The 14,608-nt window shown below is 45.4% G+C and overlaps 1 protein-coding gene across 1 annotated transcript in view; it reads left to right on the forward strand.

Moving 5' to 3' along the window:
* Dhc93ab (Dynein heavy chain at 93AB) overlaps positions 1–11,042 on the forward strand; it is a 29,813-nt gene extending 18,771 nt beyond the window's left edge. Inside the window, exons 21-40 of the mRNA XM_076384892.1 lie at positions 55–619; positions 718–3,111; positions 3,174–3,535; positions 3,679–4,155; positions 4,643–4,907; positions 4,997–5,346; positions 5,407–5,669; positions 5,783–6,079; positions 6,153–6,322; positions 6,717–7,020; positions 7,086–7,555; positions 7,708–8,262; positions 8,425–8,725; positions 8,790–9,071; positions 9,136–9,437; positions 9,509–9,636; positions 9,811–10,025; positions 10,079–10,435; positions 10,507–10,655; positions 10,748–11,042. Coding sequence (XP_076241007.1) covers positions 55–619; positions 718–3,111; positions 3,174–3,535; positions 3,679–4,155; positions 4,643–4,907; positions 4,997–5,346; positions 5,407–5,669; positions 5,783–6,079; positions 6,153–6,322; positions 6,717–7,020; positions 7,086–7,555; positions 7,708–8,262; positions 8,425–8,725; positions 8,790–9,071; positions 9,136–9,437; positions 9,509–9,636; positions 9,811–10,025; positions 10,079–10,435; positions 10,507–10,655; positions 10,748–11,042 — 8,501 coding nt within the window. The remainder of the gene's footprint in view (positions 1–54; positions 620–717; positions 3,112–3,173; positions 3,536–3,678; positions 4,156–4,642; positions 4,908–4,996; positions 5,347–5,406; positions 5,670–5,782; positions 6,080–6,152; positions 6,323–6,716; positions 7,021–7,085; positions 7,556–7,707; positions 8,263–8,424; positions 8,726–8,789; positions 9,072–9,135; positions 9,438–9,508; positions 9,637–9,810; positions 10,026–10,078; positions 10,436–10,506; positions 10,656–10,747) is intronic.
* Positions 11,043–14,608: the final 3,566 nt, after the last annotated feature.

The raw sequence follows: 14,608 nt of genomic DNA on the forward strand, positions 1-14,608 counted from the left end.
ATAAAGAAAAGGAACTAATATTCCTCCTATAATAATTTATTTTCTTCCTGCAAGGTATGTTTGCGAAAGATGGCGAGTACGTCGAGTTCGCGAATTGCCAGATGCACTGCGAGGGAGCAGTAGAAGCCTGGTTGAACCGCTTAGAACAAGCTATGAGAGTAACCATAAGATATTACTTCAGCGAGGCCGTAGTGTCCTACGAAGAGAAGCCTCGAGAACAATGGCTGTTCGATTATCCAGCTCAAGTTTCTCTCTGCGGCACGCAAATATGGTGGACCACCGAGGTGAACATTGCGTTCGCGAGATTGGAGGAAGGTTACGACAACTCGCTGAAGGATTATCTAAAGAAACAGATCTCCCAGCTGAGCATTCTGATTACGTTGCTAATTGGCGAGCTGACGAAACAGGAGAGGCAAAAGGTGATGACGATCTGCACGATCGACGTGCACTCGAGGGATGTCGTTGCAAAGCTGGTGCAGTCGAAGGTGGAAACGTCACAGGCTTTCCAGTGGCAGAGTCAACTCCGTCATCGGTGGGATGAGAAAGAGAAAGATTGCTTCGCTAATATTTGCGACGCGCAGTTCAAATATTCGCACGAGTACTTGGGAAACACGCCGAGGTCAGAGTCCACATGTGATACGATTTATTCTCTGTCCTTAGGCTCACGATTATACTACGGTGCTTGATTTAAATTGCTTATTCCTCTGTTTCATCTAGGTTAGTTATAACACCCCTGACAGACAGATGTTACATAACTCTGACCCAGTCCCTTCATCTAATCATGGGCGGTGGCCCAGCCGGGCCAGCTGGAACTGGAAAGACAGAAACCACCAAAGATCTAGGCAGAGCTCTAGGTATAATGGTCTACGTGTTCAACTGCTCCGAGCAAATGGACTACAAGTCCTGCGGCAACATATACAAGGGTCTAGCTCAAACTGGCGCCTGGGGATGCTTCGACGAGTTCAATCGAATCACCGTCGAGGTACTGTCAGTTGTCGCCGTGCAAGTGAAGTCTATCCAAGACGCTATCAGAGATAAAAAAGAGAAGTTTAATTTCATGGGAGAGATAATCAGCTTGCAGCCAACGGTTGGTATATTTATCACCATGAATCCTGGGTACGCAGGTCGCACGGAGCTACCAGAGAATCTGAAGGCCCTCTTTCGTCCATGCGCCATGGTAGTTCCTGACTTTGAGCTGATCTGCGAGATCATGCTGGTGGCGGAGGGGTTCCAGGACGCCAGGGTCTTGGCCAGGAAGTTCATTACGCTGTACACCCTTTGCAAGGAGTTATTGTCGAAGCAAGACCATTACGACTGGGGTCTGCGCGCGATAAAGTCGGTCCTCGTGGTTGCAGGAAGCCTGAAGAGGGGCGATCCTGGCAGACCGGAAGAACAAGTTCTCATGAGAGCCCTGAGGGACTTTAACATACCTAAAGTTGTGTCTGACGACCTGCCCGTCTTCATGGGCTTAATAGCTGACCTATTTCCTGCCCTGGACGTCCCTAGGAAACGCGACGTCGAGTTTGAGAAGATGGTGAAGCAAGCAGCGGCAGATCTGATGCTTCAGCCTGAGGATGGGTTCATCTTGAAGGTTGTGCAACTGGAGGAATTGTTGGAAGTAAGACACTCGGTTTTTATCGTGGGCACTGCTGGGTCAGGCAAGACTCAAGTCTGGAAGACTCTGTTTAGGACTTATCAAAATATGAAGAGGAAGCCTGTGTACAATGATCTGAATCCAAAAGCTGTGACCAATGACGAACTGTTTGGGATAATCAATCCAGCGACCAGAGAATGGAAAGACGGTCTATTTTCAGTGATCATGAGAGAGCAGGCGAATCTAGGTGGTGAGAATCCTAAATGGATTGTCCTGGATGGCGACATCGATCCTATGTGGATCGAATCCTTGAACACTGTGATGGATGATAATAAAGTTTTGACTTTAGCCAGCAATGAAAGAATAGCTTTGACTCCTGTGATGAGGCTACTCTTCGAGATTTCGAATTTGAGGACTGCTACCCCCGCCACGGTATCCAGAGCAGGGATTCTGTATATCAACCCTCAAGATTTGGGCTGGAACCCTTACGTAACTAGCTGGGTAGAGAAAAGGACGTCACCAATCGAGAAATCCAATTTGGTGATGTTATTTGATAAGTATATTCCTCCTTGTTTGGAGACACTGAGATCGAGGTTTAAAAAAATCACACCGATTGCTGACATGGCGCACGTTGAAATGCTCTGCCATCTTCTGCACTGTCTTCTCAAGCCAGAATTAACAGGGAGTGACTTCCTGAAAGAGCATTACGAGCTCTATTTCGTGTTTGCTGCTGTTTGGGCGTTTGGATCCTCTATGTTCCAAGATCAGACGATCGATTATCGAGTAGAGTTCAGCAAGTGGTGGACCAATGAATTCAAGCACGTCAGATTCCCCTCTCAGGGCACTGTCTTCGATTATTATATCGATTCTGAGACGAAGAGTTTCGTTCCTTGGACACAGCGTCTTCCAAAGTTCGAACTGGACCCAGAAATGCCTCTGCAAGCAGTTTTAGTCTACACGGCTGAATCGATTAGAATCAAATACTTTCTGGACCTGCTAATGGCAGACAAACACCCAGTGATGCTCGTGGGCACAGCTGGCTGTGGAAAGACTGTCCTCGTCGCCGAGAAGCTTTTACAGTTACCTGAGAACTACGCAGTGGCCAATGTTCCTTTCAATTTTTACACATCTTCGGAAATGCTGCAAAAGATTCTGGAAAAGTCATTGGAGAAGAAGGCTGGGAGAAACTACGGTCCACCAGGGAATAAAACTTTAGTGTATTTCATCGATGACATGAATATGCCCGAGGTTGACGCGTATGGAACTGTTCAACCGCATACTTTGATTCGTCAGCACTTGGATTATGGTCACTGGTACGACAGAACGAAGCTGACGCTGAAGGATATTCATAACTGCCAATACGTCAGCTGCATGAACCCTACGGCTGGCTCCTTCACGATCAATCCGAGACTACAGAGACATTTCTCAGTGTTTGCAGTCAGCTTCCCTAATATCGAATCCCTCACGATGATATATGCTTCTATTCTGTCGCAGCATTTGTCAAATGTTGAACACAGGTGATTTTTAATGCTGAAGATTTTTATAATATTTGCTAATTTAATCTTTCTTCGTCTTACAGGTTTCCTCTTTGCGTCACCGAATTATGCAACAATATTGTCCAAGCTGCGATTCAGCTTCATCACCGCTGCGCCCAGATGTTCTTACCAACAGCCGTGAAGTTTCATTATATCTTTAATCTTCGCGACCTTTCTAATTGCTTTCAAGGGTTATTATTCAGCGGCAATGAGTGCTTACAGTCCCCCATGGACATTATTAGGCTTTGGGTCCATGAGACACACCGTGTTTATGGTGACAAATTGACAGATGAGAAAGATATAGAGAGCTTTTCAAAGCTTCAGCTGGATATCCTGAAGAAAAATGTGGACGAAGTTGACGAGGGTGCAGTATTGGAGAAGCCTAATATCTATTGTCATTTTGCAGGTAAAGGTTAAAGATTAAGTTTTAGTTGAAAGTTATTAGGTACTAGACGATAGACTAGAGTCGAATATTTTTTTATTAGAAATACCTTTAAGATTGAATTCCCTTTTTAAAAGTCAATAATCTACCAAAGTGAAAACCTTTAGGTGGCGTTGGAGAGCCAAAGTACATGCCAGTAAAAGACTGGGCAACCTTGCACAGACTACTATCAGAAGCAATGGTTAGCTACAACGACCTAGTAGCTGCAATGAACTTAGTTTTATTCGAGGACGCCATGATGCACGTATGTCGCATAAACAGAATCCTAGAATCCCCTAGGGGCAGCGCTCTCTTGGTAGGTGTGGGAGGTTCTGGCAAGCAAAGCTTATCGCGACTGGCTGCCTTCATAAGCTCCCTGGAAGTCTTCCAAATTCAGCTGAAGAAGGGTTACGGAATCACGGATCTCAAGCTGGAGCTCGCTGTTTTATACTCGAAGTCAGGGTTGAAGAACTTAGGTATCGTCTTTCTGATGACGGACGCACAGGTGGCGAACGAACAGTTCCTCGTACTGATCAATGATATGCTTGCCTCTGGCGAGGTTCCAGACCTATTCGCTGAGGATGAGATGGAAAATATAATAGCAGGTCATTGGTGAAACTTTCTTGCGACGAAATATGAAGGAACTTCAGTTGATGTCGTTCTTAAATTCTTAATCCTCGAAATATATTATATGAAGTGTTTGGCTACAGGTGAAAGAAAACTGAAGGGGTAGTTATAGATATTAGAATAACACAAAAATCAAACCCTTAAATGTGTGGGTAAGATAGTCATTTCTTCTTTTAAACTCAACCACAATTTTGTTATTCTTGATCTTTGTTCCATTTCGATACCTAGAATCACTCTTTAAATTTTTCACCCTCCGTAACCAAACACCCTATACTTTCTAAACTCTATCTACTTTGTTCAGCATAAGCTGCTTTCTAATTTTGCTCACTAAGTAATTTTTCATATCACTTGTAATACTTATCACTTCTTTATTCAATAATAAAAAAGGATCGAGTTACAGAAGAATAACTATACTTTAAATATAATCACTTAGCATCGCGTTGATCTATCGATGAACGTCCACAGGGGTCAGAAACGAAGTGAAGGGTGCAGGAATGCTAGACACCCGTGAGAATTGCTGGAAATTCTTCATCGACCGGGTACGCAGGCAGCTTAGAATAGTTCTCTGCTTCTCCCCCGTCGGCTCCACTTTAAGGGTCCGCTCGAGGAAATTCCCGGCCATAATAAATTGCACGGCGATAAACTGGTTCCACGAATGGCCGCAAGAAGCTTTGATGTCTGTATCGAAGAGGTTCCTGCAGGAGTTGGACGAACTACCAGAAAGTTACAGGTATCGTATTTGAACACCGATCACTACATCAAAGCTTCAACGATTACATCTGGGTCCGTTTAATTATTTTACCAATGCTCTACACGCAGAGATTCCGCCGCGAAATTCATGGCCCATGCCCACACGAGCGTCAACGCAGCTAGCCGTCATTACTTGGCCAGCGAGCGTCGCTACAATTACACGACCCCGAAGTCGTTCCTCGAGCAGATCTGCTTGTATACGAGACTGCTGAAGACGAAGTCCAGGGAGCTTCGAGCTCGAGTGGCCAGGCTGGAGAACGGTCTGGAAAAGCTTCGATCGACTGCTGTGCAGGTGGACAAGCTGAAGGAAAAGCTGGCGGTTCAAGAGGTGGAACTGCAGCAAAAAAATGATGCTGCCGATGCGTTGATTGCAATTGTTGGCGTGGAGACAGAGAAAGTGCAGAAGGAGAAGGCTATAGGTAAAACTTGAGGATAAATACGATGTGAGCGTCGTGTTCAATGCTCCCTTGATTCCACAGCTGATGAGGAGGAATCCAAAGTCGCCATAATAGCGGAGGAAGTGTCGAAGAAGCAGAAGGACTGCGAAGCAGATCTGATGAAGGCAGAGCCAGCCTTGTTGGCCGCTCAGGAGGCCCTGAACACGCTGAACAAGGCGAATCTTACAGAGCTGAAGTCGTTCGGTTCGCCTCCTGGGGCAGTGACAAACGTAACAGCCGCTGTGATGGTCCTCTTGGCTCCGTCTGGCAAAGTACCCAAGGATAGGAGTTGGAAGGCCGCCAAGGTACGAGCAAGGTCATCGATGGGGCAAATAGCTTTAAGAATATAGGCTGGTTTATGAAAGCGATAAAGAAATCCAAGGCTATATAGTCCAGATAAAACTAATTCATTTCTTAGATCGTGATGGCAAAAGTCGACACTTTCCTTGATTCTCTGATCAATTACGACAAAGAGAACATTCATCCAGAAGTGATCAAGGCGATACAGCCGTATCTGAAGGACTCCGAGTTCGAGCCAGAGTTTGTTAGATCGAAATCAGCCGCAGCTGCAGGTCTGTGCGCTTGGGTGATCAATATCATTAAGTTCTATGAGGTGTTCTGCGATGTGGAGCCGAAACGAAAAGCTCTGGCGGCAGCGAACGCTGAACTGGCCGCTGCTCAGGAGAAACTCGGCGTGATTAAACGCAAAGTTGCTGTATGTAGAATTTAACGAATGTGTTCAACGATAACTTCGAGTAAGTTTAAATTGAGTGGTGTTTTGGGAACAGTCCTTGGAAGAACAATTAGCGAAATTGACGGCGGACTTCGAGCAGGCGACGTCCGAGAAACTGAAGTGCCAGCAGGAGGCCGACGCGACTAATGCTACGATCGCCCTTGCCAATAGACTAGTTGGAGGTTTGGCGTCGGAGAATGTGCGATGGGCGGACTCTGTAGCCAAGTGAGTTGTGTAGACAGCGTTACGACTTTTTTTAGTACTTTATTTGAAGTTCTGAGTCTTCAGAAAACTAAAAGGAAACCCTATTCTTGGATTGATACTCTCAATAAGAGTATCGGAAACGATAACACCTCTGTTGGACTCTGCTGTAGCAGATGTCAAAGATGTTCTTTCTCAACTTGACGAAAAAACACAGCAATAATTTAATGCATTTAGCAATAACACATAGTTATGTCTAACAGGAACGTGATATCTATTATAAAATAATATATTTGGATGCATGAACATTAACACTTACACTGAAAAAAAAGAAAGAAGTGTAAAGTACGAACTTATGTTTCAGCTTAGTATTATAGTAATAACTGCGTTCATAGAAATGAAACTAAATTTTGTTAAGCTTCATGCAACAAGCATCCACCTTGCCAGGCGACGTGCTGATAGTAACAGCCTTCATATCCTACGTCGGCTGCTTCACGAAACAATTCCGTCAGGATTTGCAGCACAAGCAGTGGCTGCCATTCTTACGAACCGTCGAGCCCACGGTTCCAATCACAGAGGGGTTGGACCCTCTCTCGTTGCTAACGGACGACACCCAGATAGCCAAATGGAATAATGAAGGGCTGCCAAACGATCGGATGTCCACGGAGAACGCGACGATTCTCACGAATTCGGATCGTTGGCCTCTAATGATCGATCCTCAAGTACGCGAACTCGTAGCAGACACTTTACTATTGTCGCTCGTATCTAAATCGTTGTTCTTCCACAGCTTCAAGGAATTAAGTGGATCAAGCAGAAGTACGGGGAGGAACTTAGAGTCATTAGGTTAGGGCAAAAGGGTTACTTGGATGTTATCGAGCAGTCGTTGGCGACAGGGTCGACGGTTCTCGTCGAGAACATCGGCGAAACGGTGGACCCAGTGCTAGATCCTCTGTTAGGCAGAAACTTGATTAAGAAGGGTCGGGCGATTAAGATCGGCGACAAGGAGGTCGAGTACAATCCGCTGTTCAGGTTATTATTGCACACGAAGCTGGCTAATCCTCATTACAAGCCCGAGATGCAGGCTCAAACTACCCTAATTAATTTCACGGTGACGAGGGACGGCCTCGAGGATCAATTGCTCGCTGAGGTTGTGAAGGCTGAGCGGCCAGATCTGGAGGAGCTGAAGGCCGAGCTCACCAGACAGCAGAACGATTTCAAGATCACGCTGAACAGCTTGGAGGACTCCCTTTTGTCGAGGTAACGCGACACTCTACTAGATAACATTTTCCATTTCCACTTCCTTCTAGCACCTGTATCAAATTTATCTCCCCGTGTCGCTGGCGATATCGCTCCTCGCGACGAGAGTAAAGCGTCTCTGGTGAACGATGAAATAACGATTCCGTGCACAGATTGTCGTCAGCCGGCAGCAACGTACTCGAGGACACGTCGCTGGTCGAGAACCTCGAGACGACCAAGAGAACAGCGGCGGAAATCGAATCGAAGGTGACGGAAGCGCGAGGAACCAGCCGAGAGATCGACGCTGCGCGAGAATTGTATCGACCCGCCGCCGCCAGAGCTTCACTGCTTTACTTTATCTTGAACGATCTGAACACCATCAATCCAATCTATCAATTCTCGCTGAAAGCTTTCAGCGTGGTGTTTCAAAAAGCCATCTCGAAGGCCGATCCAGCCCCGGACGTTTCCGGCAGAGTGAAGAACCTGATCGAATGTATCACCTACTCCGTGTTCATGTACACGACGAGGGGGCTGTTCGAATGCGACAAACTCATCTTCGCCTCTCAGATGGCGTTCCAGATTCTGCTGGCGCGGCGCGAGGTGACCGCTGGCGAACTGGACTTCCTTTTACGATTCCCCATAACGCCTCACGTCACCTCGCCCGTGGACTTCCTCACCAACACCAGCTGGGGTGGGATAAGGAGCCTTGCCAGCCGAGAAGAGTTTCGGTAAGCGAGATAAGTGATTGAAATTTTTGTTGAACAGTACTGATGCAGTCTTAAATTTCGATTTAGTGAATTTTCTGTTTTTTGTCTTGAAAATGTATGTTTCTTAAAATTTCGAAATAGGATAGTGTCTTTGATCAATACAACAGTGTCTTTGTTGCATAGTAATTTAGATAGAGACATAGAGAGTTCTGCGAAGAGATGGAAGAAGCTGGTAGAATGCGAGTGCCCCGAGCGAGAGAAATTCCCGCAGGAATGGAAAAATAAGACAACGATACAGAGGCTCTGCATGCTGAGAGCCCTGCGACCCGACAGAATGACTTACGCAATCGCTGCATTTATCGAGGAGAAGTTGGGGTCCAGATATATCGAGGGTAGGACGGTCGAATTCGCCAAGTCTTTCGAGGAAACCAGTCCTTCCACTCCAATCTTCTTTATCCTTTCTCCTGGAGTGAATCCTCTGAAGGTACAAGAGACAACAACACTCTCCTCGTATGCCTTGAAAATTTAACCAACCTCTATTCGATCAGGACGTAGAGGACTTGGGACGTCGTTTAGGCTACACTCTGGACAATCAGAATTTTCACAACGTGTCCCTGGGCCAGGGTCAAGAGACTGTTGCGGAGCAGGCCATGGACGTGGCAGCTAAGAATGGTCATTGGGTGGTTTTGCAGAATATTCATCTAGTAAAAAAATGGCTCCCATTGCTGGAGAAGAAGCTGGAGATAGCTGCAGATGGTTCTCATTCAGACTATAGGGTTTTCATGAGCGCGGAACCAGCTAGCACACCCGCAGGGCACATCATTCCCCAAGTAACCTTGAATTTTTTATATGGTTCCTTCTAAAGTGACAGGAGATTAAAATTGGACGAATTAGGGGATCCTGGAGTCGTCCATCAAGATAACCAACGAGCCACCAACAGGGATGCAAGCGAATCTGCATAAGGCATTGGATAACTTCACTCAGGAAACGCTGGAGATGTGTAGCAAAGAAGCCGAGTTCAAGGCGATCTTGTTCTCCCTGTGTTACTTCCACGCTGTAGTTGCCGAGCGACGGAAATTCGGCCCGCAAGGGTGGAACAAAATTTACCCCTTCAACGTGGGGGATCTGCACATCAGCGTCAGCGTTCTCTACAATTATCTAGAAGCGACGCCGAAGGTGCCTTGGGAGGACTTGAGGTTTGTGTTAACATCATTACTGCTGACGCAGAGTATTCGAGCATTGCTCTAACTGAAATTAATGGACGAAGGTACCTGTTTGGAGAAATTATGTATGGAGGACATATCACTGATGACTGGGACAGGAGGCTCTGTGTCTCGTACCTCGAGGAATTAATGCAGCCGGATTTAGTTGATGGAGAGCTGCAATTAGCACCAGGTACAGTCACTTTACTACGTCATGCAACTACTTTCAATTATTCCCTATTCTACCTTTTACATTTCCCATTCCTTTGCTTCAATTATTGCTTGTAAGCCTCTATGTCTCTCACAGAATATATACCCACATCGCACATTACCTACGTTGAATAAGTAATCATTTCCCACATCAAAGGATTCCCAGCGCCACCCAACACGGACCTAGTCGGCTATCACGCGTACATCGACGAAGCGATGCCGCCAGAGTCGCCTTATCTCTACGGCCTCCACCCAAACGCTGAAATAGGTTTCCTAACAATGACAGCGGAGAATCTCTTTAAAACTGTATTCGAAATGCAGCCAAGGGATGCAGGCAGCTCTGGAGGGCAAACTGTGACCAGAGAAGACAAGGTAACGATCCACTTGGTAGCAATACACGATACCTCAAGTTGAACGATCCATAGGTGAAACAAATACTGGATGAAATAATGGAGAAGCTCCCCGATGAATTCAATATGACCGAGATAATGGGCAAAGTGGAGGAAAGGACGCCGTACGTGATCGTAGCGTTTCAAGAATGCGAGCGAATGAATTATTTAACGTCAGAGATAAAGCGATCCCTGCGAGAACTGGACTTAGGTCTGAAGGGCGAGCTAACCATCACCTCGGACATGGAGGACCTAGAAAACGCGCTGTTCCTTGACCAGGTGCCGCCAGTCTGGGCCAACAGAGCTTATCCCTCTTTATTAGGACTTGGAGCGTGGTTCGTCGACTTGTTACTGCGAATCAGGGAGTTGGAAACCTGGTCTACAGACTTCGTCGTAAGACACGTGATAAGCGAGCACAAATGCTGTTCGGGAAATTGACGAGGCTTACGAAAATCTTGTTTCAGTTACCACCTTCTGTCTGGCTGGCTGGGTTCTTCAATCCTCAGTCTCTGTTGACAGCCATCATGCAGTCTACAGCGAGGAGGCAGGAGTTACCTCTCGATAAGATGTGTTTGCAGTGTGACGTGACGAAGAAGAACAAAGAGGAATTCGCGTGCGTGACACAGAATCTTCTAGACACGATATCGAACGAAACCTTGATTCGACGTGTTTAATATTAATATGTTTGATCTACGTTCGCAACAGCTCGGCCCCCAGAGACGGTGCCTATATCCATGGGATCTTCATGGAAGGAGCACGGTGGGACGTTCAGACGGGTATCATAGTGGATTCGAAGCCCAAAGAGCTTTTCCCAGCGATGCCTGTGATCAATGTACGCGCAATCACACAGGATAAACAGGATCTTAGGAACATGTACGAGTGTCCTGTTTATAAGACAAGAACTCGAGGACCGACTTACGTGTGGACTTTCAATCTGAAGACTAAAGACAAGCCTGCCAAGTGGACTCTAGCTGGTGTTGCATTGTTACTTCAAACTTAAGTGTTTTCGATTGTACCTGAAATATAAATTAATTGACGAAGCATTAGAATAATATTCGAGTTTATTTTTAAAAGACACCTTTGAAGTTTGAGATGTTATTTAATAGAAATTTCGAAGATGGTGATGAACTACCAATAGGTTATTCTTATGTTATCGAATTTCTTAAATATTACGCAGAAAGTGCAATACTGCTTACCCCTTTAAAAAATTATCTAAAGCAGCCAAGATTCCACGAATACCACGAGTTACAATACTCAACTATAAATAATATAATTAATGAACACTTCCCTAACGAGTATTCCAATTACAGATGAAGCTAGAATCCTCATTTCAAAAAAAGCACGATTCCCATTTGCGCAAAGCCTCCGATAAACAGAGGGCGAGTAATTGTGGCAGAAGAATAAAAGAATGATTCGAGCGTAAATCCCGAAGGAGCCATCGAACGGTGGATATCAGGAGGTCGACTAATCGACCGAGAGTTAATAAACCGTAGGACAGAAGAAAACCGACGCGAGGTCTCCGAGGAGGTCCCCTGTCCCTCCGTCGAGAGACAGCAAGCCTTCGAGAGGCAGGGAAAGGGAAGAAATTATCTGTCATTCTTCGAAAAGAAGAAGCTCTCCCCGAAAGTACAGAAGATCGATACTCGCGAACCGAGACAAACGGAATAAGCCGCGATGCTTCGGTCAATTTAATACATCGTCCTTGAGATGTGAGTTAAGAGAGAAAAAAGAAAAGAAACGGAAACAGGGCAGGAGCGTAAGGTGAAAACGCGGGAGGATACAAGATTTGCCCGCCTCGGGGACATAAAAGCTTTCAGATTGCGGGACGGGATCAAAATTGTATCGTGTTAGCAAAAGAAATTAGATTTCCCTTCCACGACGGAGACGTCGAACCGCGCAGTGCTCTGCTCGGGGAACGATCTCTCGCAACAGAATGGAATCCCATCAAATATGCAGAGGTTATTAGCTCTCGAAGTGAGCGAGGAAAAATGTTTGCCCTCCAGTTCTCCCCTCTGCATCCCCCCCCGTTCGAGGATTTTATTCGGGAGCTGTACACGCTTCCTTTTGCCCCTTTAAGACCGAGGGACGATAAACTCTCGTTGATCAACCTGTTAACTAATGCAGCTGATGCCTGGCCGAACCTTTGGGGAGCGCTCCCTCGAAAAAATTCTGGACCCTTCTTGTAAGTAGTCTATTTTAAAAATCTGCTGCCCTAGGTAATGAGATGCGTTCCAAGTTTGGAATTAGTGTTCGAGTTCTTCGTTCAAGGAAGAACGTTTGGTCATACCTTATTCAGTCTTCTATTCGTAGAAGAGGATTTCAGAGACTTATTCCACAACCAGAGAGGTGATAAAAGTATCTCACTATTCCTAATTTATTTTACATATTAAGGGAAACTTTGAATATTCCAAAGCTCTCTAGACCCGAGGAGTAAGTATCAAACGAATACATACGACTTGGCTAGTCCCAAATTCAAGGTCTTTTGCATCGATACTGTTATAGAAGTTCGATTAGCCCCTGCACAAAGGAAAGCTCTGACAGTCTGATGGACTCGCTGCGCTCTGCACAAAGTCAACTCATGAATCCCGTCGAATCAAAAGGGGAAGAAAAAAGCGCTCGTCCCTCGGACAGAGGCTGGTGATTGGCTGGCAAACACCCTCTTCGTGATTCGCGGCGATCGATTGGACCCTCGTGCACTGGCTTCAATCACGGTATTCATTAAAAGCCCCGCTGGACAACCGAGGGATCGAATGCTCCTTGCGTCGACCAACGCAGGAGAAAACTGTTGCTTTCGTTTCTGATACTGTCTAAGAATGATGCTTCGATGGCTAATTGGATAGCGGCTACTTGTTACGATATGGGCCAGGATTGAAGGAGTTTTGCTATCGAATGAGTAAATGATCTCGGTAGAACAGCGAGGAAAACTGAGAAAGTTTTTGACTATGTCCTTTATGGTAAACCTAAAATTGGATTTCCTGGAGATCGAGTGGAGAAGATAACAGTGATGAATTTATAAATCTTTTTCCTGAAGCTTAGCAGTGAACTCATTAGGCTTGCATTATAGTTAAGATTGTTCACTTTTTTAAACTCATTGTGCAGCTTATCACATTTTACTAGAATGTTTCCATTATGAAAATCGGTAAATTATTACATAAGATTGAATAGAATAACAAGTTATTCTTTGCAAAGAAATATCATAATAAGATAATTAGAAAACTTGGAGGATATGCAACATTACTTTGAGAGCTATACAAACGCTAATTGGTACAAAATTGAAACGAATCTTGAGTGCAGTGGTGACTTAACAAGCTATTTTAATATCGAGTCAAACGTTTCACAATTATAGGACACACGGCTGCTCGTCACTGTATATTTCGAGGGTAATTTCGTCTGGAAAGAATATAATAAGGCCGCTGGAGTCGAGAGTTTTCCAAGGAACGCGAGCTGCTCGTTGACAAAAGAATTCTTAGCGAGGAGTAATCCTCCCCCTCGAAAATGCTAATTTAGACGACGACGTCCTCCGCCCTCTTCGACTTCGCTCGCGCATGCCATCGAATTTAATTCGATGAAATTCCACCGAACGGATGCCGTGCATCGACTTGAGGAATCACGGTTCCGTGCACGCGTGCTCGTGTGCCTATGTCTGTCGAAACGCTATCATTAATGGAGACTCGTTAGCGTGACAAATCGCTTGTCAGGACGACGTGTCGCCCATTGCTCGTATAATCGTTTATGCTGTCACGATATCGCTGGCCTGATCGATCAGAGATCAATTGGGTACAAAGACACCAGAAGCCAAATTTAATAAGCGAGGAATGAAGGAAGATTCAATCTGCGCCCATTCAGGGTACTCCTCGTTTAAACATACGTCTAAATCTAAATCCTAGGCTGCAATTGATAGGGTAGATATAAGGTGGGATCAATTCGCTATTAATAAAGGAAGTAAGAGAAATGTGCAATTCATCCAACGAAATAAATTATACGAATTAGTCGCAATAGTGTACACTGACAAACTATAATGAAAAATGAAGCAGAAAAAATTCAATTTTCTTTTCTAGTGTACCCCCTAAAATACAACTGCTATTATTATGCACTCTTAAGACAATATAGCTTAGAGTACCCTTAATGTTCCATACAGTGGGTAATTCCTGGCCCCAGGAAATCATTAAAAATCGCACTTTCAGGAAGAGTTAACGACATCTCCGTCGTCCTAAAAGCCAGAACGACATTCATTTTTCATCGAGCGTCACGCGGGCCAAGCCAGCCGTTCCTTTCGGCAGGTTAATCATTTTTAAAAGGCCGACCGCAGGTGTCCGCCGCCATATTCCTTGTGACCTTATATTAAAGGGTGGGAGGGGTGAGCAGGCATGGCTACGATTTTCCCAGGGCTGAGAATTAAATTTTCCGCGAGAGGGAAACTCCCTGTGGAGACAGGCGGTTCGCTCGCAACGAAATAATGAAACGCGAACGCGGTGGCACAATTTGCTTTGCATACGAGTGACATTTTTCACGTCCGTCAAGAATCTGACGCACCCCAACCGGTCTCCCTTTGAAATTAGAATTCTC

The sequence above is a fragment of the Calliopsis andreniformis genome, chromosome 9, assembly GCF_051401765.1.
Source record: "Calliopsis andreniformis isolate RMS-2024a chromosome 9, iyCalAndr_principal, whole genome shotgun sequence".
Taxonomy (NCBI): domain Eukaryota; kingdom Metazoa; phylum Arthropoda; class Insecta; order Hymenoptera; family Andrenidae; genus Calliopsis; species Calliopsis andreniformis.